This window comes from Mauremys mutica, chromosome 10 (genome assembly GCF_020497125.1).
Source record: "Mauremys mutica isolate MM-2020 ecotype Southern chromosome 10, ASM2049712v1, whole genome shotgun sequence".
In the NCBI taxonomy this organism is placed as follows: domain Eukaryota; kingdom Metazoa; phylum Chordata; order Testudines; family Geoemydidae; genus Mauremys; species Mauremys mutica.
The window spans coordinates 62,337,942-62,364,723 of record NC_059081.1 but is presented as its reverse complement, the minus strand read 5'-3'; the positions used below and the strand labels follow the sequence as shown (position 1 = coordinate 62,364,723).

At 48.1% G+C, this 26,782-nt stretch overlaps 2 protein-coding genes across 5 annotated transcripts in view; one reads left to right on the top strand and one right to left on the bottom strand.

Moving 5' to 3' along the window:
- Positions 1–829: 829 nt before the first annotated feature.
- Positions 830–18,330, bottom strand: LOC123378388 (shugoshin 2-like). The gene is made up of 10 exons (XM_045032092.1): positions 18,232–18,330; positions 14,942–15,036; positions 14,153–14,306; positions 13,266–13,441; positions 12,000–12,077; positions 10,315–10,424; positions 9,173–9,432; positions 5,705–7,693; positions 2,807–2,933; positions 830–1,197 (listed from the first exon to the last, which is right to left on the bottom strand). Exons 3-10 carry the CDS (start codon positions 14,292–14,294, stop codon positions 1,059–1,061), a joined length of 3,021 nt encoding a protein of 1,006 aa, XP_044888027.1. The 5' UTR covers positions 14,295–14,306; positions 14,942–15,036; positions 18,232–18,330; the 3' UTR covers positions 830–1,058.
- A 2,489-nt stretch (positions 18,331–20,819) lies between these two features.
- LOC123378389 (gamma-crystallin C-like) overlaps positions 20,820–26,782 on the top strand; it is a 40,760-nt gene continuing 34,797 nt past the window's right edge. For 3 of the 4 annotated variants that reach the window (XM_045032096.1, XM_045032095.1, XM_045032093.1), the window contains exons 1-3: positions 20,820–20,863; positions 22,553–22,749; positions 24,126–24,235. In XM_045032096.1, the coding sequence (XP_044888031.1) occupies positions 24,195–24,235 (41 nt within the window). In that variant the 5' untranslated portion in view covers positions 20,820–20,863; positions 22,553–22,749; positions 24,126–24,194. Of the gene's footprint in view, positions 20,864–22,477; positions 22,750–24,125; positions 24,236–26,782 lie in introns of those variants that run through there. The other variant, XM_045032094.1, reaches the window with a different exon arrangement.

Genomic DNA, 26,782 nt, shown 5'->3' with positions numbered 1-26,782 from the left:
AGCTAGCGTTTGAGTCAATAAAGCAGCAGAGCATTGACTTACCCAAGGAGGACTCAAGGACAAGGAAGGGTTTGATGGTTTTGCAGAGTGGAGACTACGGGCACAAAAACTACACAGAAAAACTACACCATTTTGGCACACCAAACGGGAGTAAACAAGTCTTAGGACAAAACTGGTGGGAAGACTAAAGCAGCAGGGCTTATATCATCTCTATGGTTAAAAAAATCCCCATATATGTCAGACATACAGCAACAGTGGATGTATGTAAGGCCTGATCCAACTCCCATGGAAGTCAATGGGAACTCATCGCCTTTCAGGGATTCTGCAGTGGTTTACCCAGATTGTTCTTTTACTTATTGTTGCACAAGGGCAGAACTCCTTCCAAGGGGGTCCTTCCAGTGGGCTGGATTTGATGACCTCTCGAGGTCCCTTACAGCCCTACATTTCTGTGATTTTATGACAAAACACTGGATTCTGAATACACAGGAAACCTTCCCAGTGGAGAAGCCATGCCAGAAAGCAAGACTGACGAGCTGTGGAGCTGGACCAAATCTGGCCCAGTGCTCATGGACCATCTAACTAGAACTTACTCCCATCACGAACTACAGCCCCTACCGGGATGTGTAATCGCAGGGGCATCCGAACAGCCTGTCCACATCTCCCCAGGTCCCGTCACCTTCCTCCTTGCCCCATCCCCGCCCTGGAATGGCTCCAGTGGGTAGCAGAGCATTGGAAGACCCAGGTGTAGCCTCGCTGGTGCAAAGGGGCCGTAAGGCACGGTCTCATCTGGCCCCACCTATCAGAATGAGACCAGGAATGTGAATTTTAGAAGGTAAAATGGTCGGACTTTATTTAGCATTCCACTATACAAATAAAATAAATACATTGTGCAAACTCCCTTCCAAGTTCTCTAGCGAGTTCAAACTGCCCAGCAAAAGTACAAGACAAACTGATTCGGGGCCTGACGCTGGGTTGTATTTGATGATTTTTAGCTACAGAAAAATAAAAATATTTACTCATCATTTTGAATACAGACCATTTATGTATGTTGCAGTGGGTCATTCATGAAGACATTTTTCTTCCTGTTTGACCCTCTTGGAGTTTTCCTTTTCTTTTGTCATTTTCTTCCTTTTGGTTTTATAGACAGGGGAATGCAGGAACTGTGTGTTTGTAAAGGGGTCACCACGCCTCAATTTGCTGCAGAATAAAAAGGGTTAACTATTATTAACCAACTATCATAATACAAATAATTAAAGTGCTAGTCAAACTTACGCCTGTTCTAAACCTGCAAGTTTTACCCATATAACTATTTTTTTACCGTAACAGTTATACCAGTATAAGTCACCTTACTGATGTAACCTTATTCCTCCTCCAAAAGGAAGACAGACATACTAGTATAAAGGTTCTATAAAACGTGTTCACAGTAGGGAAGGGTCTTCTTCCAGTGCTTGCAAATGTCCATTCCAACACAGACATGTGCATGCCCTGAGCACAGTTGCTGGAATTTTTCCCCTTAGTGGTATCTGTTGGGTCTGCTCCAGCCCTCTGGTGCCGCGTGCTTATAGCGCCAGTATAAAGGGCCCTGCCGACCCCGCTCCCCTTCAGTTCCTTATTACCACCTGTGATGTTTCCTGGAGCCCCCTCATTGGATTAAAAACCACCTGAGCAGTCTTTAGTGTAATTAGTTGCTGTAATTTTAGTAGTTAGGTTAGTTTGAGTTGGTTTAGTTCTTAGATAGTATTAGATGCCTTGGTGCTTCATTTGCAGGGTTGTCTGCTTCCCCGGTGCTAGGGCCTGGCTCGGTCACCGGGTTTCAAGCCCCACGCTTCCTGCGGTAAGTCTATGGCTGTACCGGTATTGTTAAAGCAGTACAGCTTTCAAGTGCAGACGAGGCCTGAAGATAGCTGGTGAGATGCAAAACAGAGAGACCCTCGCAATGAGAAAATGCCCCTAGGCTGGAGAGATTGATGCACTGAGTGTTTAGAGCATCTTTAGAGAAATCAGCCACTGTTTTGCAAGTACTCAGATATTCTGCTTACTGAAAAAACAAGGCACCCGTCATGGGAACTTGACTGAATCAATGGCCCTTGCTGTAATATCTTTAATATACAAAATGGCTTCAGATGTCTCAGAAGACAATGAAGTACAAATGTTGCTTTCTGTTCCTACTCCTTGTATAGCTAGGAAACGGAATTGTATTTTCTACTATCCCTCCACCTACTTAATATTACACTTTAGAGATTTCTTACTTACAGGGATGGGTTTGTATAGGGATGCGATTTAAATTTCAGCAATTAAAAAATAATGGTGAGTAATAAAGCTAGCAAAGGGTTGTGCTAGACATCAACTCTTGGACAGTAAGTCTACAGGACTCCACGCAGGCATCTGTGCTAACTGATCCCAAGGCAGGATTGTGGCCTAAATTCAACATGATACAAGTGGATGCCACAAACCGATACGGAACAGACAATTGCTCAGGAAGGGCCCGATCCTGAAAAGGGATCACGCAGGTAGACTCTCAACTCAGCGAGTTCCCACTGACTTCAGAGAGCCAAGAACAGGTGTAAGGGTCCATCTAGGCAGACACACATTTTATGGAGCCAGGGGGTTTTGCTCTGTTGGTTCCTCCCTCACGTCTTGTGGGCAAAAGGCTGTTTTAGGAGGATTTGGATGAAGGTAGGGAAGGGTAGTCCACCTGACTGGGGAGAGCACGCCAAGCAGTAGGGGAGGCCGGCACACAGCAAAAGGCCATTTCAACAAGAACACAGGTGTGCGGGGGAGGCGCTGGGGGGTTAGCAATACCGACCTATTGAGTTTCGGTTCTGCATAGCAAGCCGGGTCCAGCCTCCGTCGGGTTGGCCGTGCCGAAGACTCTTCTGAACGGATGGATGACCGAAAGCTGGCATTGGTCAGATCTTGCAGGGCTTTGTTCTCTGTAAAGACAGGGACGTTTGAAAGCATTTATTCCAAATATTGCCGGCTCCCTGACAAAGCCCATTTAAATCCACCCTGAGACATCACCGGCGAGCGGAGAAGAGAATGAGTAATGTCCAGCCAGAGTTCTCTGAAAGTTGCATCGGGCACATTTTTCCCTTCACCCCCAAACACAGGAGACTGGTTGGGAGGTTTCTCCACCCCCTTTGGTCCAAAACCGGGATTATTGTTCAAAAGCCAGTTTTTTTTATTTTGTAATATTGTAATTTTTCATTGCAGTAGGGCCAACAAGCCCCAGTGAGCAGCGGGGCCGTACTGTACGTACAAAAAGTTCTTGACAGTACATTCCCGGGGGCAGGGACTGTCTAAAAGACACAGCAGGGGGGTGAGAGCTAAGGGAGTAGCTGGGAGAATTGCAGAGCTAACTATGGAACCCGGATGTAACTGCAGCATCTACTGAAAACCTTCCCAAGGGAAATTAGCAAGCCTGGGGGATGGGAGGGGGAAAATCAGCTACTTCCAGACCTCCAGTTACAAGTAAACACCCTTGCAAAGTCCACTCTGCTTTTCAAACCAGCCTGATTTTGAAATGCTACAGGAACAAACAAACTCCACAACTTTTTGCAGAGTAACCAGTAGTAACAGAACCTCTCCCCTAACTGACTCCTATCTATGTGCACATCTTCCCCAGCCCTGCTCAGATCATCAGTGGGAGCTTATACAAGTGGAATGAGGGCTGCATGTGGCCCCATTAGCCATAATTAAACTACTGGGCCTATTAAACTTTGCCTTTCTTCAGATGCCTTACGCCCTCTAATGCAAGAGACTGGGAGAAAGCTGATGGGGAGCTAAAATTGAACTCCACATGTGGAGTTCACATTGTCTGGGTGAGGGGAACGGGCACATTTCAGAACGAACCAGATGACTGGAGATGCAGGATCCCTTATCAAGTAAGCGTGTCGGCAGCCTCTGGCTTGGTGTTTGTGTGTATTTCTATACAAAATTATGCCTCTCATTTTAATGCACGAGACATGGGAATAAAAACTCTGTTGCAACATTTAATCACCCTCAGTGCAGTATTTGCCTTAAAGGCCTCAGAGTGTCCCCGTGAGTCTAAGCAGCTAGATCCATCCTGTGTGTGTTCACAGGGGCACATGAGCTATCAGACCGACTATGAGAGGCACAGAAATGCTAAACCCTTGGGTTAACTCTGGAAGAATCTACAAAGACCCCATATTACTGCGACTTTGTTCTTTGCTTCCATTAACTCCTGATAGTTCCACCGACCCAGAGCATGGAGAACCCTACTAGGGTCAGAAGAGGAAGCAGGTGCAGTAAGTTGTTGGAGCATTTTCCCCCAGGTTGGAGAAATGTTTAAATCTCTCTCCAGCAAAGCTGGCGTTCTGCTGCTTTCCCAACAAAGCAAGGAGAACAAGTGGAGTTCCCACGAGCACAGATTGCTCTGCAAAGGGCCAGCATTATGGATGAAGCCACAGTCTGGATAAAATGTGGTTTTTTTCTGAGGGCCCATTAGGTTGAAGGGGCTCACATCTCAGCCCAATTGAGGGGGAGTTTTAAAAGTGCTCAGCACTGGTTTAACTCCACTGTGACTGACTTCAACAGGAGTCAATGCTGAGTTCTCTTCAAACATCCCAGCTCTAGTCTCTCTCTCGGGTCTTGTCTTCACTGCAAAACCAACTCAAGTTATAACTCAAAGGATGCCCCTAACTTGAGTCCCCTCCACAAACAAACCCCCTGAACTCAAGTGAGCTGGTGCTTTTAACTCGAGCGGGCCGGCCCACGAGGGGGCACAGGCTAACGCTCCAGTGAGTGCAGCCCATCAGCTGCTAACCCAACCACTTCTGCAGTGTGGACACAGGCTAGCACGACTCAGAAGGTGCTGGTTCTCGGCAGCCATCCCACATTCCTCCCTCTCGTGCCCAGAAAGCACAGACAAGTTTTCCAACAATTCACTGGGAAAGAATTCCTTGAGCGGCTCGGTTTCCTGCAGTCTGCAAACCACGGAACGTGTCGCTACAAGTCAGCGCCACACAGGAGCAAGCACAGTGCAGGGGTGGGCTCAGATGTTACTGGCCAGTGCGGCCGCTCTCACTCAAATGAGGCGAACTTGAGTAATTCGTGTTAATCCTGCAGTGAAACCATCTTTAGGCAACAGCAACACTCCCACTCAGCTTTAAAGCATGCCAGAGCCCATCTCCCGGCCAGTTCTATCGAGCTCTTTGCAAAGACAATGCAGGCACTGATCAGGGCTCGTTCATATTGTTCTCCACCTAAAAGCTGCTCAAGTGATCAACATCTTGCCAGACAGTCTAGATGAAGAGGCACAAGGAACAAATCCCCGTAGCAGTGGTCCTCAGCCTTTCCCTGCCCGCAACCAAAACAGCATCCAGAGAGTCTTGCAAAAATATAAATGAAATCCCAAGTCACTGAAGCCAAATCGAGGCGCAGGTAATGTCTCCGAAGGGCTAATGGCCGGATTCACAACCTGCTGAATGGAAAGCCTCACAAGGAATTCAACAGGCTCTGAATCAGGCCCCAACTCAGTAGAACTTTTATTTTTCTGCAATTGGCATTCAGATGGCAGAAGGCAGCAGAAATGCCCAAGATTCATACATAACCTGTGTTTGAAATAGTAATGATCAGAGCATTTATTGTACTACAGTATAATCACTTCCACCTTTCCCTTACACAGGCAATATGCTAATCATTCACAGTAATCCCTTTCCTCGACCTCTACCCCGCCACTTACCAGTTCCTGGCGAGGCTGCGCTTTGGCAAGGGTCTTTTGAACTGGCCTTTGCTTTCTTCCGCCCACAACTGCCTCCCGACGTTTGCTCGGTGTCGTTTTCTTTAACGATCGCAGAGCTCTTCGGCAGAGCGGAGGATTTGTCTGCAATTCTGTGGTCTGCAGCAGTCGGGGGCTCCAAGCGTGGCAGACTTTTGCTGCAGAGGTTGAAGGCCAAAGCTTCAGAACAGGCTGAAGAGGAGAAATCAATATGGCCTGGATTTCCCATCATGGAATTCGTCCCGCCTGGCTCACTGATCAGTGCCTCCAGGTAGGAATCTGGCTCCGTTTTGAAAACGGTAACAGGCAGAAAATTCTGTTCCACTGGATCAGCCTGACTGAAGGCAGAATCTGCTACGCCTCTAGTCTCAGAAGCAAAACTCTCTCTGCCTTCATTGTGAGCCTCTGGAGGGTCAACAACATAGGTTTCTCTCCTAGTCTTAGATCTGGAATCAGCATTCATACCCTTGGCGACTCTGTCCAGCACCTCTATGGAGCTGCTACTCTGTTTTTTATTGCTCTGAACAGCTGAGGTTCTCTGAGCCTTTTGGATCTTGTTTGTTTTGCTCTCAAGAACACGCTCAGAGCAGGCGATGTCACCCCCCTTTAAACCTGGCAGGACAGGAATTGAGCTCCCCATAAGATCGGGAAGAGACACAATGTACGTTTTCCGGCTAGGTTTGGTATTACTTGATGAATCCTTATCGGTGTTTTTATCCACACTTTGCACGTCTACATGTGGACCAGAAGTCTCTGCTTCACTTCTCTGAGGGTTGCAGTTGCCCTCTTTGCTCATTTTTCTCTTGCTCTTCTGCCCTTTTTTAGCCTGGCATTCAGCTTTGCCTGCTTTGGCCTCTGGCATTTTGGTACCGCTTTGCACATTTTCCTCACTGCAGTCATCTGCTTTGCTCATTCTAATGGTCTTCCTGGGTGCTTTTGGTTTTGCACATTTCACGTTCGCACCCAGCAAATCCTGCTGCAAAGCTAGTATGCTGGAGCCCTGTTTTTCCAAGCACGGGGGACTTTGAGGAGCACCAGGGCCTAATGGAGCTTTATGACTTAACGAGGCAGAGTGTGGACTTCGGAACTGGCTCTCCATACTACTCAGTCTCTCAGCAAAAGACTCTCGATTTATTTCTTGTGGTAACAAGACCTTTTTTTCCACCTTCTTCAACTGCCCTACATTCAACACATGCGTTCTTCTGCAATCCTTGGCTTTATCACTCTGTCCCGCAGCACAGCCGCTGCTCGTCTGTAACGGCACCTCTTCCACAGCATCCCCGGGAGTCTGCCACGCGGGCTTGTGCGCTTCTGATTTGCTCCCGCTCAAGCCTTCCGTCTTGGATACCTTTGTAGAACTCGGGGGGCTCTCTTCTTCACGGAGTACGTCCGAACTACTTTTAGGCTGAAGTTTAAGTGCATCTCTTTTCTTTTTGCCCTTGCGGACCTTTTTGACAACTGTAGTTTCATCAGCTTTGGCTTGGCCATTACTTTGACTTTTGGCTTCCAATGTAATAAACTCAGCGACTCGGCTGAAGTTATGATCCACTTCAGCATCGCACAGAGTCTCTTCAGGCTGCAGCAGGTCACGGGGAATCCCTTTATCTGGGGATTCTGGTTTAGGATGGCTATCGGGCTCCGAAGGCAAATCCAAGAGATTGAGAGAGTTCAATTTGACCGGCATGCTTGTTTTACTGGCACAGCTGTCCTCACCAACGCTCCATTTCGAGGCACGGTTTGAGCTGATATCTAGGTGTACGTCCATGGCAGAAGATGGGGTGCTCGTCATAAAGACGGTGACACGTTTCTTCCTTTCAGTTACGTGTCCATGCAGGTGGACCACACTATCACTACATGGTCTTGTAATCTTCTCACATTGAGGCAGAGAAAGATTATTAGCCAGAGTAGATACTGGGAAACTTTTAGAACTTTGTGCGGTACATGATGAGGATTCTACAATGAAAAAAAATATAGATATATATAAATCTACATATCATCCTAAAGTCAACATGGCAGACAGCAAATCACCTTCTGCAGCACCAGAAAATCTCATCGACTCATATCTGTGACTCTCACATTACCATGGACCCCACAGGACAGACAGTGGCATCTCTTCCATAAGACACGGTTGTGCTTTTCTGAGACTCAACAAATTGTCTGTGCTGCAAAGATGCTTATTTAGCTCTCCTCAAAACAGGAGCATGGCCCAAAGCACGATCCCAGACCCCAACACGCCGGGTATTTGGGGAGGTTCAAAAATGTTATTATTTGTATTGTGGTAGCGCATGGACCAGGCCCCCAACTGTGCTAGGCGCTGTTCACACATACAGGGTGGGGCCGGGGAGACACAGGATTCGTTATCCAAGGCAATTCAGCCATCGGGCGAAAGTCAGTTGCTGGAAAATATTGCTACACACGTTAACTAAGGGTATGTCTACACTGCACTCAGGAGATCATAGAATCATAGATTATTAGGGTTGGAAGGGACCTCAAGAGATCATCTAGTCCAACCCCCTGCTCAAAGCAGGACCAATCCCCAAATCCCTAAATGGCCCCCTCAGGGATTGAACTCACAACCCCGGGTTTAGCAGGCCAATGCTCAAACCACTGAGCTAGCCCTCCCCCCTAAATGATGCCACTGCAGCACGTGTAGGCAGACCTGACACGCTGCCCACCCAAGTACAATCCCGCCCGGGGCCCTGGGTATGTAGTCAGGGAACTAACCCGGGCCACTACCCATGCCGCTGTGGCACCACTGCTATTTTGAGCGTGCTAGTTCGAGCAAAGCTACCACCGTGTGAGATGGACACGCGTAGCTGTGCCTCTCGACTGCCGGGCAGCCGTACCCTTTGTGTGTCACCGCCGTACAAAGTTGGTCCAGCCTAGGGTAGAACTAGACCCTTGAATGGCAACAAAGCGCACGTGACCCAATCAGAAGCATTCGAAAATAACACATCAGTAAGACAAAACCATGAACAACATTGACGACAGAGATTCAATTCTTCAGCGTCGGGCAAAGTTCTCATGGTTTGTATGGTCATAAACTGGCTGGAATGTACGTGAACCAGAATCAGAAAGGCTTATCTGTGTGTCGTGGGAGTCTTTGGCACAAAATGGTCGGATCCCAAAGTATGGGCCCATAATCCTCTCCCTAAGCACTTCCACACTGTAGCAATTGCTACTGAAAGTCCTAGGAGAGCTCAGTCTCTACCGTAGCCATGATGTTCAGGGGTGTTCCTGGTTTGTAGCACAGCAACAACCACGGTGTCCTAGGCAGCCCCAGCTTTGTTCCAGCACTACCACTAGTATTCCCACGACACCAATACAGCCACAGCGTCCAAGCGGACGAGTTAAATGCACATCTGTTCAGCCTGTACTGCACTGAAGCACTCCAACAGTTGTCCTAGGAGAACAGACAAAGATGGAATTTACCTCCAAAAATCAGATGAGAGTCAAGAAAGGCAGGTTCCGGTTCACCACCTTCGCTCGACCGCTGCCCGTTTTTCTCCCGGCTTGCTAACGGCTCCTCAACGAGCCGGGATGAGGTGGTGGCTGTGCTTTTACCCGGCTGCTCTGGAACGGATGTCTGGAGCCCTAGCGGGAACGTCTGCACGCCCGTGGAGCTACCGCCTTGGCGTCTCTCCCCGTCATCTACTTCGCACACCGGGACCCTCATTGGCATCGCTGTCATTCTGCAGCGCAAAGAGAGGTGATCAAAAGGAAAAGCGGTAACGGAGCAGATCACGCATCTCCAGGCCTTGCTTCAGGACAGCACCAAAATCCACCCCGACTTGGGACGGCACTTCAGCATGTCCGTCACGGAAAGGATGTGCCGAAGCGCTTTCCTGAATGGTTACAGTGCTGAAGCAAAGAGGATCGTGTGCCAGCGTGGCCAGATTTGATCCCTGCTGAGCGGTCATTCCACATAGGTGGGAAAGCATGTGTCTCTTGGGGCACAGCCTCTGTGGGAGGAAACAAAATCTGAAGGGAGATGGAAGCAGGGCCATCCAGGACAGAGGTTCGAATGATAGTGTGCTGGGGTTATACCAGGACCTGAACTTGGGACACGACAAGAAAGAAACAGATTTTCAGATGTGCTGTTTTAAGAACAGATCACATTTGCAATGGCATTTCCCAAAACACTCATGCGTGGGTTACAGCTAAGCATTTACTCTTAAGCACAGAGAGGCAGTAGGAGTTAGTGGAGACAGCACTACACTGGGACTCAGGAGACCTGGACTCTAGTCTCAGCTCTGCCACTGGCCTGCAGGGTGACCATGGGCAAGTCACTTACTCACTCTGTGCCTCAGTTTCCCCATCTGTAAAATGGGGGTGATACTGACCATTGTGAAAGTGCTTTGAGACCTACTGATGAGAAGCACCACACAAGGAAATAGGCATTATTGATTAATAATACAGCACTGCAAAGACACATGGTGCTTTACAAACCTAAGTCCTGATCAAGCAAAGCACTGAAACGTATATAATGTGAAGCACATGGACAGTCCTACTGAATTGACATGTTTAAAGTTACACACATGATCTTAGCCTCATTTAAACATTTTCAGGCTTACCTAGCAAGTGGAGAGACCCCAAGTTGTGCATCTGTGAGCTCATCAGGCCAGCTGCCCTCAGCAATGGTGTTATTCTGTCTCTCAGATAACGGCAGAGAACTTGACCGGTACTAGAGTGTGGGAAAATGGCATGGTCTGTTAAGGTTTCTGTAATAAACAAGCACACTGTACTGTGTAGGAGCGGCGCAAGTTCTGATCTTGGTTTTATGGAAGGGATTTTTTTGGATGTCAACCCGTGGGAAATTACACACTGGCACTTTATATAATACATAGATACTTTTGAGCATTCTGACATTGAAAATGGTAATACTGGGATTATCTATATCTATTATACATATTGTTTTAAAGACCCTCATACAAAATTGCCCCCTCCAAAAGTAAAACAGAACAAGCCAGGAATGAGACGGTACTGGGAGGCTGCACTAGCCTCTCTCAGGTGAGAAAGTTTCCAGCCCTTATAACTGGGAAGTTTATCTTCGCAGTATGAAGAGATGCAATATGATCTCACTGAGTCTGTAGCAGCTCCAAGGGGTCTGTGAATCCTGCCTGTTCAACTCAGTGGGGTGTCAACTCTGAAACCTAATGATGGCATTTCAAATTTCCACATGGGAAATACTGCCACTGTTGATTATTAACTATTTGTATTGCCATAGCGCCTTGGAGCCCCAGTCATGAAGCAGGACCCCACTGTGCTAGGCACTCTGCAAACACACACCAAAAGATGGTCCCTTCTGTAAAGAGGTAGATTTCTTTAGCAAACAACCAGCTCCTCTGGGATTCTTGGCAAAGCTTGGAGCCTGGGTAGAGTATGGCCAGCCTTCCCCCAGGGTGCCAAACCTGGAAAGGTGTTAGATATATACAGGGGCTTGCTCTACATACAGATTTTGCACCAGTGTAACTATGTCGTTTGGGAGGTGATATTTTGCTGACATAGTTAAACTACAACAACCTAGTGTAGACACAGTTATACCAGTATAAAGGCACCTTACACTAGTATAGCTTACTCCCCTTTTTGCATGGGAATAGGCTACGCAGCTATAAGTGCATCCACGCTAGGGGAGCTTGGAGCACTTTAACTATGCCGGTAGAGATCCAGTTTGTACGTTTAGACGAGGTCTTAGCTCAGGGTACGTCTACACGACAGCAGCATAACTATGGTGCTGCAGTTGTAGCCTAGACACCTCCTACATCAGCGAAAGGAGTTAATCCATCAACCTAGTTGGGTCTACAATGGGGGGTTAGGTTGACCTAACTACATCACACAGGTCATGACATGTTTCACAGCCCTGAGTAATGGAGCTAGGTCAATCTAATTTTTAGGTGTAGACCAGGCATCAGAGACCTTCACGCTGTAACTCATCCTGCTAAAATTGAGCTAGAGGTATTGGGCTGGGCCCACAGTGGTGTTAACTGGCAATTTCAAATAGAGTTAAACAAGTTCAGCTGAGCTAATTCATCTGAAGGGGAAAAAAAAAAATCTACCTCAAGGCCAACAGAAGCTACTGGCTGCAACCTGGCCCTTTAATTTGGTCACTGCCATTACCATATAGCTAAAATCAAGGTCCTGTGCGGAGTAAGCAGGTAGCATTTCCAGACGACGACGTGAGGCGCAGCCCTTGGACAGGAGCCACAGATATTTCACTCCTTCCCAAACACACACAAGTACTCAGAGCCCCACCACCTACCTCGGAAGGTCTGCTCATCTTAATGGCCGTCAGCAGGTTACCATTCAGAAAGGCTTCCAGTTGCTTGAGGGTTTTATTCTGCATCAGAAAAGTCATGTTTTACAAGGCTGGATTTTAAAATTTCTCTAGACACAGCTGAAGAGAAGCTAATATTGGGAGCAGAAAGCAGCGCCGCTCAGCCCGACAGGGGAACAAGGGCACCCTATGAGACACTAAGCTCTCAGGAATTACACACCGGTAACAAGTCTCAGGCTACTTTGGTTACAATGAAAAGTGATAAAACGCGATCCAATTGCAAACCGACGCAGCAAAGCATGCCTGAGTGTGCAGGGAGCCTGGGCTGCCCGGAACAACAGCTCTGAGAGGGGCAACCAGCCCCAGTAATTTCAGAGGGTGCCAACAGATTATAGTTTAAATAGCAACACTTAGCTATTTCACTGCTCAGAGCATATGAGAAAAAGAGAGGGAGGAGTATCATCATTTAAGTAAAATGCTCAGATTATGGGTAGGCCCTTTGACAATAAATGGTGGGATGGAAGAGGTGGGGGGAGGGAATGGGTTTGGTTGCCCTGAAGATTTGGGAAATGCCGCACTGCTGGAAGGGGCGTGGATACCCAGGTGATGGCATGGTGCAAGCCCCCGAGCAGAACTTAGCCGCCTGGACAATTTGCATGTCTTGTCTGATAGAAACAAGCCCTCAGTCCTGACTACATGGGGAAACTGACCAGCACAGCTATACCAGAATTATTATCCCCTGGCAATTTCCCTGTATAGACAAGCCCTCAGGAACCTAGTATCTTCCCTTGAGATAGCATCTCGACTGGGACTACAGAGGACAACTAAGGGCCACCTGAACTATTAAACCACCATATCCAGGACGCAGTTACACCACCATCAGCACAGTTTGCACTTGCAGTATAGACGTGACCTAATCCCATCTTAAAGTGCCTGTACCGGGTCATCACTCTGCTCTGTTCAGGGTTGTATTTCAGTCCAGACACATAGGTAGGATTAGTCTATGTCACAAGCGGACCGAGTTGTAACTGTCCCCCTGCACAGCTGCTAGGGAGAACCGGACCCAGGTTCAATACTATGTTTGGATTGATTTTTTTAAAAGATTAAAAAAAAAAAAAGTTAGTAAATTCTGAAATGTTTTGATGGCAAAAATTAAGTTACATTCTTTTTCTTCCTGGCTAGGCTCCACAGAGGTAGTGGCACTGATTGTGACTGCCCCACAACCACAAAGTTCAAGCGTTAGCACAGTACCAGAAAATAGAGTCTTTGCCGAAGCGTTGCATTCTGGAAGTGACATTGCTCCACTTCTTTCTGCAGTAACATCTTCTCGAAGACGAGCCTCTGGCTAGTCGCCTTCTCAGCACTGAGGGCCAGTGCCAGAGCTTTATTATTGCGTTTTAAGGAGACCTTAACTATAGAAGAGTTGTCTACAGCCAAAATAAAAGTAAGATATTACATTAAATCTCTCCTATTCCTGCTACCAGAATAAATCTACACCAGCCAAGGCCCCACTGCCTGCATGAATCACAGCATGTGTCTGCATTATTACCAATAATTCTACCATTTCCATCTAGTAACGGACCAATACCATTGTTAAGATTCTTTTTGTTCTTCATATATTTAAAAAAACAAAACAAAAAAACCCTCCTCCTTATTGTCCTTAACTCTGAGGGGTATTGAGTTCTCTTTGTGTCCCTTGAAGTCCCTTATCATTTTTCTGCAATTCCTAACTTCCGATTTATATTCATTACTATCAACTTCCCCTTCATTCCATTTGTAATTTTTTTTTTTTTTTAAAACCGTTGCCTTCACATCCCCTCTAAACCTGGCAGGTTTTTTTAATCCAACCTAGCCTTCTTCAATTGTGGTCAAGCCACTGGACTAGGAGCTGGGGCATCTGAGTTCAATTCCCAGCTCCGCCACAGACTTCCTCAGTGTTCTTGAGCAAGTCACTTAGCCTCTATGTGCCTCAGTTTCCCCAACTATAAAATGGGGGTAATACTTTCTTCCAGATTTAGACTAAGTTCTTGGGGCAAGGACTCTCTCTTACTACTTGCATGTACAGCACCTAGCACAGTGGGACCCTGATCTTGATATGAGCCCCGAAGTGCTTTCATAATACAACAACAGACACTCACTTATTATTTTTGTTTTGATTTTTGATACAAGGGAAGCATTCAGCTTTGCAGTCTTTAAAGCACCATTTTTCTTCTCCCTCATCCGTTCTCTAACACCACTTAGGGAGAAAAAAGATGTATCCACAGCCTCCTGAGACGCCATGGTTGAAGAGCCCTAAAAGAGAGAGAGAGCAAGAGAGCGAAGTGAGCTACTGCTTGTATATTTTCAGAAAATAAAGGCTGCAGTTGTAGGGAAACTCTCCCCAAAGGGGAAATGCTTCTCCATCTTTATCCCCTCCCACGCAAACACTTCTGAGCCAAACACACCAGATCAGCTCTTTTCCCCTACAGCCTACACATCCCCATGTCCTATAATTAATGTTGCCTTTCCCAGACAGTGAGAATGGACACCAAAATCGCTGCAGCTGTAATACTAAATCCAGTCTTTGTGTGTGGATCTTGCTGGAGTTTTCCTGTCCTGTAAAGACGGGTTTCCAGGGAAGTCAGTTGCACAGAGCCTCAATATGCACTCCGGCTCCATCAACCCAGCCTTGCAAATCACTTTCTCCAGCATCAAACAGCAAAGTCCAGGTTTCCCTCCACCCATTCATCTTGATGATCTGGAATGTTTACAAAACCTAGTTTGTTGGGGTGATGGTGGGCCAGGGCCCCCAACCTGCCCTGCCTGCCCTACAGTAAATGAGCCACCTTGTACCTCCCATTGCACTGAAAGGGATCATGCTTATTTCCATTCACCATGTGAGTTCAGGGGATCCCTCTCCCCAGAAAACCACCACAAAGTGCACTAACCTGCCAGGACTCAGTTTTCCCAGTGGAACTTGCAGAGGTTTCTAGCAGAGCCGTTCCAGTCGCTCAGCCAGTAGCTGCCCAACACCAGGGCAGAACTGTATGGAAGAAACTGGCTATCACTAAACTATATATATATATATATAAACAAACAAACAAACCATCCCAGAGGCAACCCCCCTCAGGACCCTCTCAGAGTCCCATTTAAACCAATGGGCTAGAAAAATGGGAGATGCTCTGAAATATGTTAATTAACACATTTCATGCCAGAGAGACAAGGTGGGTGAGGTAATATCTTTTATTGGATCAATTTCTGTTAGGGAAAGAGACAAGTTTTCCAGCTACACAGAGCTCTTCTTCAGGTCTGGGAAAGGTGTAGGCTACGTCTACACTAGAAACTTCAAAGCGCTGCTGTGCGAGCGCTCCCGCGGCAGCGCTTTGAAGCGCGAGTGTGGTCACGTGCGAGCTCTCCCAGCGCTCCCGGTAATCCACCTCCACGAGGGGAATAGCTCCGAGCGCCCAGCACTCTGAGCCTGTCCACACTAGCGCTCTGAAGCGCTCAAACATGCTGCGCTCAGGGGGGTGATTTTTCACACCCCCGAGCCAGCAAGTTAGAGTGCTATAAAATGTACGTGTAGACAAGACCGTACTCCCAGTGTCACAGCTAAATGCAAGGTGGACAGATTGTTTAGCATAAGTAGTTAGCACATATTGTAAGGCACCATTCAAGGTAAAGTGACCACTCATTTTCCCAGGTCACACAAGCCCAGTGGGGTTCTGTTCTGGTACCACGGTCCCCACATTTACATCTACTCACAGGATCGGTGCCTAGCCACTCATCTCTGCTGTCAGAATCAGCTGCATCAGGAAACTCGGTTAAGACTGAGTTCCACTTTACAGTCTGCAGGGGAGCAAACTACAAGTCTGATCCTACAACCAGCTGTGATGTCAGTGGGACCGGGCTAGGGACTGGCGACATGGAGAGGTTTCCAGAGTTGGCGTCTGTGTTTAAACTGGGTCCTTGAATTGTGCTAACCCTGCCGCAGTTAATTCTGGAGCATAATGAGAGCCCAAGACAGAGGCACAAAAATGGAGTTAGAAGCCCCAAAATATACATATTTTTTTAGAGATCTTGATCTATGTAAGTGCTAGATGATTATCTAGATAGATAGATAATCAGGACCTATGAATCTATACAAAACAGGAAATGACTGCCTAGGAAAACATACTGTGGAAAAGGATCTGGGGGTCCTATTTAGCTTGTGGTCCACTATGAGTCAAGTCAACAGTGTAACGCTGTTGCAAAAAGAGCAAACATCATTCTGGGATGTATTAGCAGGAGCATTGTAAGCAAGACACAAGAAGTAATTCTTCTGCTCTACTCTGCGCTGATTAGGCCTCAACTGGAGTATTGTGTCCAGTTCTGGGCACCACATTTCAAGAAAGATGAGGAGAAATTGGAGAAAGTCCAGAGAAGAGCAACAAAAATGATTAAAGGTCTTGAGAACATGACCTATGAGGGAAGACTGAAAAAAACTGGGTTTGTTTAGTCTGGAAAAGAGAAGACTGAGAGGGGACATGGTAACAGTTTTAAAGTACATGGGAGGAGGAGGAGGAGGAGACTTGTTCTTTTTAACCTCTGAGGATAGGACAAGAAGCAAGGGGCTAAAATTGCAGCAAGGGAGGTTCCTGACTGTCAGCGTGGTTAAGCACTGGAATAAATTGCCTAGAGAGGTTGTAGAATCTCCATCACTGGAGATTTTTAAGAGCAGGTTAGATAAACACCTGGTCAGGGATGGTCTAGATCCGGGGTGAGCAAATTTTTTGGCCCAAGGACCACATCCGGGTGGGGAAATTGTATGTAGGGCCATGAATGTAGGGCTGGGGCAGGGGGTTGTGGTGTGGGAGGGGCTCAGGGCAAGGGGTTGGGGTACAGGAGAGATGCAGAATGCAGCAGGGGGCTTGGGGCTCAGGGCAGGGGGTGCAGAGTCTGGGAGGGGGCTCAGGGCAGGGGGTACAGGTGCGGGGTGCTGGAGGGGTTGGGGTGCAGGCTCCAGCCCAGCACCGCTTACCTCCAGCGGCTCCAGGGTGGCAGCAGCTCGGAGGTGGCTCCCTGCCTGCCTTGGCCCCAAGCCACTCCCGGAAGTGGCCAGCATGTCTGGCAGTGGCTCCTGGGGGTGGGACAGGCGGCTCTGTTATGCGCTGCCCTCACCTGTGGGTACCAACCCCAAAGCTCCCATTGGCTGCGGCTCCTCGTTCCCGGCCAATGGGATCTGCAGGGGGCAGTATCTGCAGATGAGGGCAGCGCACAGAGCCCTCTGCCCTTCCTCCTCCCGTGGTGCCAGCTGCTGCTGGGAGCAGTGCGGGGCCAGGACAGGCAGGGAGCCTGCCTTAGCCCCACGGGGCTGGCAACCCCGTGGGCCAGACTGAAAGCCCTGACAGGCCCGATCTGGCCTGCGGGCCATAGTTTGCCCTCTCCTAGCTTAGGTAGTATTCAGTCCTGCCCTGAGTGCAGTGGACTGGCCTAGCTGACCTCTCGAGGTCCCTTCCAATCCTATCAAGATCTCTCCAACCTTTAACCTGCCAGGAGCTGCCCCTCCCCAATCACAGCACTAACCCCTCCCCCAGCTTTGGATGTTTGCAATTTACAAAAGGGGCATGGGGGGGGGGCTGAAACCACAGAGTTTTAGACACTCCCCCCTCCCCCTCCAATCCTGCACAGCAGGCGCTGCTGACTTTCAAATTCTTTGCTTCACATAGTGTCTCTCTCGTTACGTTAAAACAACGAGGAGTCCTTGTGGCACCTTAGAGACTAACCCAGTTATCTCAGCATAAGCTTTCGTGGGCTAAAACCCACTTCATCGGATGTCCACGAAAGCTAATGCTCAAATAAATGGGTTAGTCTCTAAGGTGCCCCAAGGCCTCCTCCTCTCTGGGGATACAGACTAACGCGGCTGCTAGTCTGAAACCTCTTTAGGTTGTAGGGTGACCAGCTGTCCCGATTTTATGGGGACAGTCCCGATTTTGGGGTCTTTTTCTTATATAGGCTCCTGTTACCCCCCCCCCCTTGATTTTTCGCACTTGCTCTCTGGTCACCCTATTACCTTGCAACCCTGCAGACCCCGGAGACAGGGGAACTAGCCCGAGCGGAGATTGTTGCAGAGTTTCAGTCGCTCCCCGAGCCCGAGCCAGCAGGGGGTGGGGGGCTGCGAAGGGGTTTCTTGGGGTCCCCAGGTCTCCGCCGGCTGCAGCCCGGCCGGCCCGGGGCTCGCTAATCAACACCCCTCACTTACCCGACCGATCGCGTGCACGGCCGCGGCTACATCTTCAGCCCAGGCCCGGCGGAGAGTCGGGGGGCTCGCACCCGCGGGGGGCTCGGCTCGGCTCGGCGCGTCCCGCCCAGGGGAAGCTGGAAAAGCAGCGGGATGGGTTTATTTTGGTAACTGTAAAACAGCTCCCCCGGCCCGGGCCGGCCCTAACAGGCGCCTGTCCCTGGGCGGAGCGGCACGAGCAGCATCCCGCGCCGCGATCGGCTCGGCTCGGATCGGCCGGGGCTCGCCCAGGCTCGGCCGCGGATAGGAGCTTCGCGGGCGTGTTGCGATTTGAACTGGCTCACGTGACCTCGCTGTGTCAATCGTTCCACAGCTGCGGCAGCCCCGGCCGCCCCCCTTCAGGGCGGGGGCTCCCCGGGTGCAGCTCCAGCCCAGACAAACACACGAGCCTTTTGCTGTGCGAATGAGGTTTCTTTAGAGAGAGGCCATCCGCTTAAAAAGCCCGCGTGAAAGAGAAGCGTTGCCTTTGTTTCAGCTCCCACCTTTACACCATTAACGCGGAAGGGCTTTTGTAAAATACATTTTCTGTTTCACTCGCTGCACGGTCAGCTTCCCTGCTGGATTTCTCCTGGCTTACAGGCCTGACAGCTTCACTTTTTTTTGTCTCTGATCCGATTTGTTCTCACGCAGGAGCACAATACTGCGGTGTCTGTGTTGCAAAAATAACAGCAAGTGTTTTGGGTTAAAAGGAGCGGTTTCCGTTTATTTTTTTATCAAGTTTTGTAACACAATAGTGCATAGGTAGCTGTTCTTTCAAAAGATAAAAAAGTGGAACCAAATAATAAGCATCAGATGAGAATTTAAAAACAAAATGATATAGACCACATGTGGGGGATTCTGCATAGAAACAGTTGAAGAATTGGGCCCTATATCTGGTAATGAAGACTGTAAGTGTGTGTCAGGAAGAGTCAGAACCAGTGTTGTCAATTCATGAGATTTTCTTTAGTGTCTTGTGCTGGTTGTTGTTTTTTCTTAAAGCTCCAGCTCCTGGAGTCATTTGATCATATGAGATCTCTCAGCTTTATTTATTTTTAAGTAGGTTTCTAATCCTCATTATTTTTAATATATAATTTAAATAACATCAAAAATCTGATTTAAATAAAATATTAATTTATTCGTTTTAATGATTAATTTTTAAATTATCAATTTTTAATCCACCTGGCTTGAGGTTGGCAATACTATAGAACATTTTTGTATGAAGTGTAGAAAAAACAATGTATTTTTTAAAGTATTAAAATGAATGATAGAAGTATAACAAAACCTCCTAAAGTTGGAGGCTTATTTTAAAGGAATTCTTTCAGCTCAAATTTGACCCCAAATTTAGGTTTGGTACTTCTATAGACCAAACTGCAGGATCCAACACCTATCCAAGTATGGTGTGTTTCCTCTCTTTCTGATGAAAGGATGACATGTGACCACATGTTAAGAGAACATTTTTTAGAAATAGTTTATTTAAAATTTTGACCCAGGTGGCAAATACATCAATACTTTCTAAACAAGTCAAAATTCTCTCATCTAACAATTGGTGTTTTCAGTACAACTGTCAAGCAAATATTATATGAAACCAATGCTTCACATAAAATGAAGTAAAGAAAATCAGTTAAAAGTTATGCACATTTCCTTAAGGAATAGCAATTTAAAACTGCAATGCAGACAGAATCAGAATGGGAAATGTAGGTGATAGTGACAGACTGAATCTTCCTCATGCTACTGTGGGAATTTGAATGACAGCTCTCTGCCTGAGCTCTAAATAATACATAGAATCATAGGGTTGGAAGGGACCTCAGGAGGTCATCTAGTCCAACCCCCTGCTCAAAGCAGGACCAGTCCCTAGATTTTTACCCCAGTTCCCCAAATGACCCTGCTCAAGGTTTGAACTCACAACCCTGGGTTTAGCAGGCCAATGCTCAAACCACTGAGCTCTCTCTCCTGCCTAATAAACAAATGGAAATATCTGATCTCCTGGAACTGGAAGGGACCTTGAAAGGTCATCAAGTCCAGCCCCCTGTCTTTACTAGCAGGACCAAGTACTGATTTTGCCCCAGATCCCTAAGTGGCTCCCTCAAGGATTGAGCTCACAACACTGGGTTTAATAGACCAATGCTCAAACCACTGAGCTAGCCCTCTCTGCAGATACATGTTGTTACTTTTGCATAGCAGTTTTGAGGAATGTATTAACTTGTGATCACTAAGGCTCATGGATTGTGAATAAGCTTAATGAGTTAACTCCTTTGCAACTCCATTCAGGGATGGATTGATAAAGCTCCATGTGAGGGCTGAAATTCTGTGATTTGGTAACAATTTCGTAGCTACACGGTGTACAAATGATGGGCCACAGGTGACCAATTGCTTCATTGCTCACCCTGCTGAATCACTGGCAGTATAGGTCAATATGGGTATGTCTACACTACCCGCCGGATTGGTGGGCAGCGATCGATCCAGCGGGGATCGATTTATCGTGTCTAGTATAAACACCATAAATCGATCCCTGAGCCCTTTCCCATCAACTCCTGTACTCCAGCATCACGAGAGGCGCAGGCAGAGTCGACGGGGGGAGCGTCAGCAGTCGACTCACCGCAGTGAAGACACCACAGTAAGTTGATCTAAGTACACTGACTTCAGCTACGTTATTCACGTAGCTGAAGTTGTATAACTTAGATCAATTCTCCCCCCTCCCCCCCCATGTAGACCAGGGCTCAAATGTAGAAAACAGAATTGAATGTACTTTTCTATTGCACCTTCTGATCTCAAAGAATTGCAAATGTAATCAGATTCCTGGGACTTCATTAACAATGGGCTTGTACCAAGGGGAGGTGATGTAACTGCATAGAGTTAGACAAACACAACGCCCTAATGCAATCAGTGGTAGTTCATATGGAAGCACATCACAGGAGAATCTTGGAACACTGATGTAAACTGGGTAAAACTATGGCCCACACCCAATGCAGCTCAGTCTCACTTTGAATGAGAGTCTGCATTTTGCATCAGGGCTAGTCCCATTTCCACAAGCAGCCAACCATATTTAAATGAAGGAGATGCAGTGGGCAGGCTGTGTCTTTGGGAGCTTGATTTCCTTAAAGCAACTCCACTGAAGTCAATGGAGTTAAACTGACGTCAAACAGATTGAGGCCCCAGATGTTGAACCCAGCTCCGTTACAAGCATAGACACAGCCTATAGTATCAGGTTAATAGAGAACCTGATGGGAACCTGTTTTGGAAAAGGCCCCTTTCCAGAAAACAATGGTCATGAAGCTACAGGACTTGGAACAAGAGATTGCACGATAGTGGAGAGGTGAAAGAAAATGAAGAAGAGAAAATACGGTACCAATTCTGTACATAATATATGGGGTGTTTACTAGACAGCCGCTAATAACAGTAAATCAGATGATATTATGGAGATTTTTACACTGGATTTCTTTGGGCCTATTGGAGGCAACATTATAATCCAATCTAGGGCACAAACAAGGCTCCTCCATCCTTCTCTATCATGCGTTTTGCCAGAATGGCTACCTTGTGTGTCTATAATTTAACTCTTTTATAAGGATAGGTTGTTGGCCTATTGCTCCACCCCCCAGCCTTCTTTTCATCTGCTCCCTACCCTTTGACCTGTCCAATTTGCGTGGCCCTATCAGGAGTTAAAACTCACACTGGCATAGCTCTCAGGGTCCCTGGAGCACAACAAGCCTTTCCCCCATGGCAAGGTGTGGTCCACAAACTGCAAACCTACTGTAATATAAGCCGATTGAGCTTTCTTTCCTTCCAGCTAATTGGTTTGATGATTTGCTGTTGATCATGGTCTTTTATGAGCTATATCATGGCCAGATTTTAGTGGGTGGCAATGATGGGATTTTCTTGGTTGTTTGGGGTGTGTTTGCTTTTTTGAATTTTTCCTGATCCCACGAGTATAAGTATCAACTGGGTTAAAATTGTGGGTGATTCAGTTAGTCACATTAGCCTTAATCTCTGAAGGGGAAATCCTGGCTCCATTGAAGTCAATGGGACAGTTGCCATTTCTTCCCAGGGGCCAGGATTTCCCTCTTGTAAGTTAGTACTCCCCATCCCCCACATCTGCTTCATACAGGTAGCTACTTTTACCAGCAATTAGATTCATCACAGCTCAGAGTGAGGGACTCGATCTCCCTTGTCAGCCAGTCGTCAATGTTTCAGGCCAGCCATTCCCCTGTGAAACCCAATGCCTGGACATGTAAAAGGATCACTTAGACGCCAGGCCCAGAGCCCCACCTTAGGGCACACACTTATTTTTTTATTTCTCCCCATTCAGAGCATTGTTTCTAAGCAACAGAAGAAAACTTCAGCTTTGTGCGAAGCAGCAGCCTAGATTCCTTCAGCTGCAGCAGAGGCAAAGGAGGAACAACAGCATCAAGAGTGAATTCCATCATAAAACTACCAGGAAATAGAGCGGTTCCAAAGGCCCGATCGTTTTAATAACCATTGTACAAGACAGAGAGTCTGACGCAGGTAATGGACCATTTCTCATATACCGTGCATGTGTGTGTGCGTAAAAAGACGGTATGCAGTCCTGTCGGTAGGATTATTAACTAGATAATTATGTTTCTGAGCATCTTTACAGTTATCAGTGGATTCCCTTTTTCTGAGAGACTCTCAAATGACAGAAAGATACGGTGTGATTTTTGAGCAGCTTTCAAAAGGGAGGCCTTGGATTCCTTAATCTGACATGCTCTGAACTGCTTTGAAACCCCCTCCTTAATTAAATGGAAGGGTTCATTTATTTATTTGGTGTATGCAATCTGGCCAAGCCACAACGTTCTTACATGCTGCATTAATAAACATTGGGGCCACGCTTCAGATGGAAAAAATCATCTCAATCCTCTTGGCTTCATTGAAGTTAATGAAACGACACTGATTTACAGCAGATGAGGATCTGGCCCAGAATATTTACAGAAATCGTTGTGCTACTTTTAATCGGTTCATGGCAAGAAACTGTGTTGGCATTTTTTTTAGCAATTGTGCTAATGCTGTACATAAATGCTGTCGTTTTTGATGCCTATTAAAGAGGGCACCTACATACAGTGTTGGTGGGCACATTAGACACACATATAAACAGCGTTCTCACTGCATGTTTGAACCTAAATGTTTGTGGTTTCATGAACTCTGTAAACCCATGGTCGAGGGGAAGTAATGCAGGTAATTTGACTTGTTAATCATGTACAAAACATTGCCATAACTGTGGCTCATACCCTTGTTATCCCCACCCTGGCCTGCTGTAGCCTTCTCCTGTCCAGCCTGTCCTCTTTCCAACCCATTCAACCAAAATCATCTCCTTTGCCCCCGTTTCCAGTCCTGTCACTCAGGGACTACTAATACTCCCACATTAGGTGGATGGAGAAACAGGAAAAGCCTTAGGAGGTGGGAGTTGGTGAGCAGGATCTGTTCTGATGCCCTGTATGGAGGACAATACTAGACACATCTAAATTACTTAACTATGTAGATGCTGCTGTGATGGGTGCTCTAGAAACACGTAAGCTTACAGGTGTCCTACCTAAAAGAGATGTCGCCCCTCCCTGCTCCAATCCCTGCACTGGCTTCCTGCCACATTTCACATCATGGTCAAACTCCTCACCCTCACGTTCAAGGCTTGGCCCAAGGATACCCTGAACTGTTACGGCTGTTGTTTACTTGTGTTACCAGAATGTCTTGTCTGCTTTCCTTTCCTGTTACATCCCCACTGGCATACTACTCCTCTGCCACTTCTGCGGCACCCATGTTTTTGCAGGGGTATTGAAAGAGTTTGTGCTAATTCATCGATGGCTTTGGTTCAGTCCTTGTGATATTGACACATAGTGATCTGTCTTTCTGTTCCTTTTACTCTTTAGGCTGGATCTTAGTACACCGTCTGGATTGCGGCAGCCTCCCCACCAACTAGAACACTCCCCCCCCCATCCATGGAAAGGAAACGCCTAAAAAAAGAGATTGAAAAACTCTTGTAAGTACCGACTGCCAGGTAGTTCCCATACTGCACTATAGCAATGACTGTGTTCTAAAGGTCCTGTCCGACATACCTTACATGTGTCCTCCGGCTTTCCCTTGTGGAAAGTCTGGGAAGCCTTCCCTGGGCATGCTCACCAGCTCCCACTGTCCTCCTTTTATATGCACTAGATAGGTAAACCTCCATGATTCAGAGCCTACCACTGCCCTGAGCTATGCACATAGAGAACTCATGCTGGCAATGTGGGTTATGGTTCCTGTCTAGTGCCTGCACCACACAAACAGGTAGGGTCTGGGCACTAGAATTACTGCCTTTAAGCTAACAGGCTACATCCTTTACCTGACGTAGTAGACGGTCCTGCTCTTAGATCTAGAGAGTCTGGGTTCCTCTCCACGTACAGCTTCTCCAGGGATGTAATTCAACTTCCATTATATTCAATAGGAGGCTCACACCTGACTTCACTGAGGCTCCTTGTTTGAGTGAGTACGCCCCAGTCTGAGTCCAGGTTGCAGCTTCAGAAACCCAAATGAAGCAGCCCTTTCAGGCTGGTGGTTGTGCAGTGACATCCCTACTGTATGCTCGTTGCTTTTATTGCAACAGCAACACCAGCAAAGAGCCAGCGAAGCCTGTCCTAAGCAGGCCCTCAGTCTGAATACTCTGCTTATCACTGCCCTCTCCCTTTATTTCTAAGCCTTCGGGGGATGCAGACAGCCAGGTCCATAGCTCAGAGTACAGAGATGGAAGCTGAGATTGCAAAAAAAGACGGTTACTCACCTGTAGTAACTGTTGTTCTTCGAGATGTGTTGCTCCAATCCATTCCAGTTAGGTGTGCGCGCCGCGCGTGCACAGCATCTCGGAACTTTTTTCCCTAGCAACCCCGGCGGGCCGGCTGGGCGCCCCCTGGAGTGGCGCCGCTATTGCGCTAAATATATACCCCAGCCGGCCCGTCCGCTCCTCAGTTCCTTCTTGCCGGCTACTCCGACAGTGGGGAAGGAGGGCGGGTCTGGAATGGATTGGAGCAACACATCTCGAAGAACAACAGTTACTACAGGTGAGTAACCGTCTTTTCTTCTTCGAGTGATTGCTCCAATGCATTCCAGTTAGGTGATTCCCAAGCCTTACCTAGGTGGTGGGGTCGGAGTGAGACGTGGCGGAGTGTAATACTGCAGAGCCGAAGGCTGCGTCGTCTCGAGACTGCTGCACCAACGCGTAATGGGAGGCGAAGGTGTGCACCGAAGACCAGGTGGCCGCTCGACAGATGTCCTGGATTGGGACGTTGGCCAGGAAGGCCAGAGATGAGGCGTGTGCCCTCGTCGAGTGTGCAGTGACACGGCCTGGTGGTACACGAGCCAGCTCGTAGCAGGTCCGGATACACGCAGTGACCCAGGAGGAAATCCGCTGGGCGGATATCGCATCTCCCTTCATGCGGTCAGCCACCGCGACGAACTGCTGGGGCGAACGCCGGAAGGACTTAGTCCGCTCAATGTAGAAGGCGAGCGCCCTACGGACGTCGAGCGTATGTAGCTGCTGTTCCCGAGGCGAGGCATGCGGCTTCGGGAAGAATACCGGGAGGAAGATCTCCTGACTGAGATGGAATGCTGACACCACCTTCGGGAGAAAGGCCGGATGAGGGCGCAGCTGCACCTTGTCCGTATGGAAGACCGTGTACGGCGGATTCGCCGTTAGGGCGCGAAGCTCTGAAACTCGCCTCGCTGAAGTAATGGCCACGAGGAAAGCCGTTTTCCACGAGAGGTAGAGCAGGGAGCATGTGGCCAAGGGCTCGAACGGAGGACCCATCAGCTTGGTCAAAACGAGGTTCAAGTCCCAGGTCGGGGCAGGGCGCCGCACCGGCGGGTACAAGCGGTCCAAGCCCTTGAGGAAACGGGAAACCATCCGGTTCGAGAAGATGGACCGACCTTCCACGGAGGGACGAAAGGCGGATACCGCTGCCAGATGGACTCTCAAGGAGGAGACCGCTAGACCTTGCTCCTTAAGGTTCCAGAGGTAGTCCAGAATGGTAGGGACCGGTACCAGGAAGGGATTAAGACCTCGGTGATCACACCAGAGAGCAAACCTCTTCCACTTCGCCAGGTAAGTGGAGCGAGTGGAAGGCTTTCTGCTCTCGAGCAGGACCTGTTGAACCGCTGCAGAGCAGTCCCTCTCCGTGTGGGTCAGCCACTCAGGTACCAAGCTGTAAGATGGAGGGACTGCAGGTTCGGATGGTGGAGTCTGCCGAAATCCTGGGTGATGAGGTCCGGCCACAACGGAAGAGGGATGGGCTCCCGAACGGAGAGCTCGAGCAGCAGGGTGTACCAGTGCTGCCTCGGCCAGGCCGGCGCGATCAGAATGACGTGGGCCCGGTCTCTCCGAAGCTTCAGGAGCACTCGGTGGACGAGCGGAAAGGGAGGGAAGGCGTAGAGGAGGCGATCCCTCCAGTGACAAAGGAAGGCGTCCGACAGGGAGCCTGGCGAGCGACCCTGGAATGAGCAAAACCGGTGGCACTTCCTGTTGTCTTTGGAGGCGAAGAGGTCTACTTGGGGAAAC

Coding starts and splice junctions, on each gene's coding strand:
- LOC123378388 (XM_045032092.1), bottom strand. CDS start 14,294: ATGGCGTCTCAGGAGGCTGTGGATACATCTTTTTTCTCCCTAAGTGGT. Junction 10,425..11,999: donor AGATGAGCAGACCTTCCGAG/GTAGGTGGTGGG, acceptor CCCACACTCTAG/TACCGGTCAAGTTCTCTGCC. Junction 2,934..5,704: donor CGCAGCCTCGCCAGGAACTG/GTAAGTGGCGGG, acceptor CTGTCTTTACAG/AGAACAAAGCCCTGCAAGAT.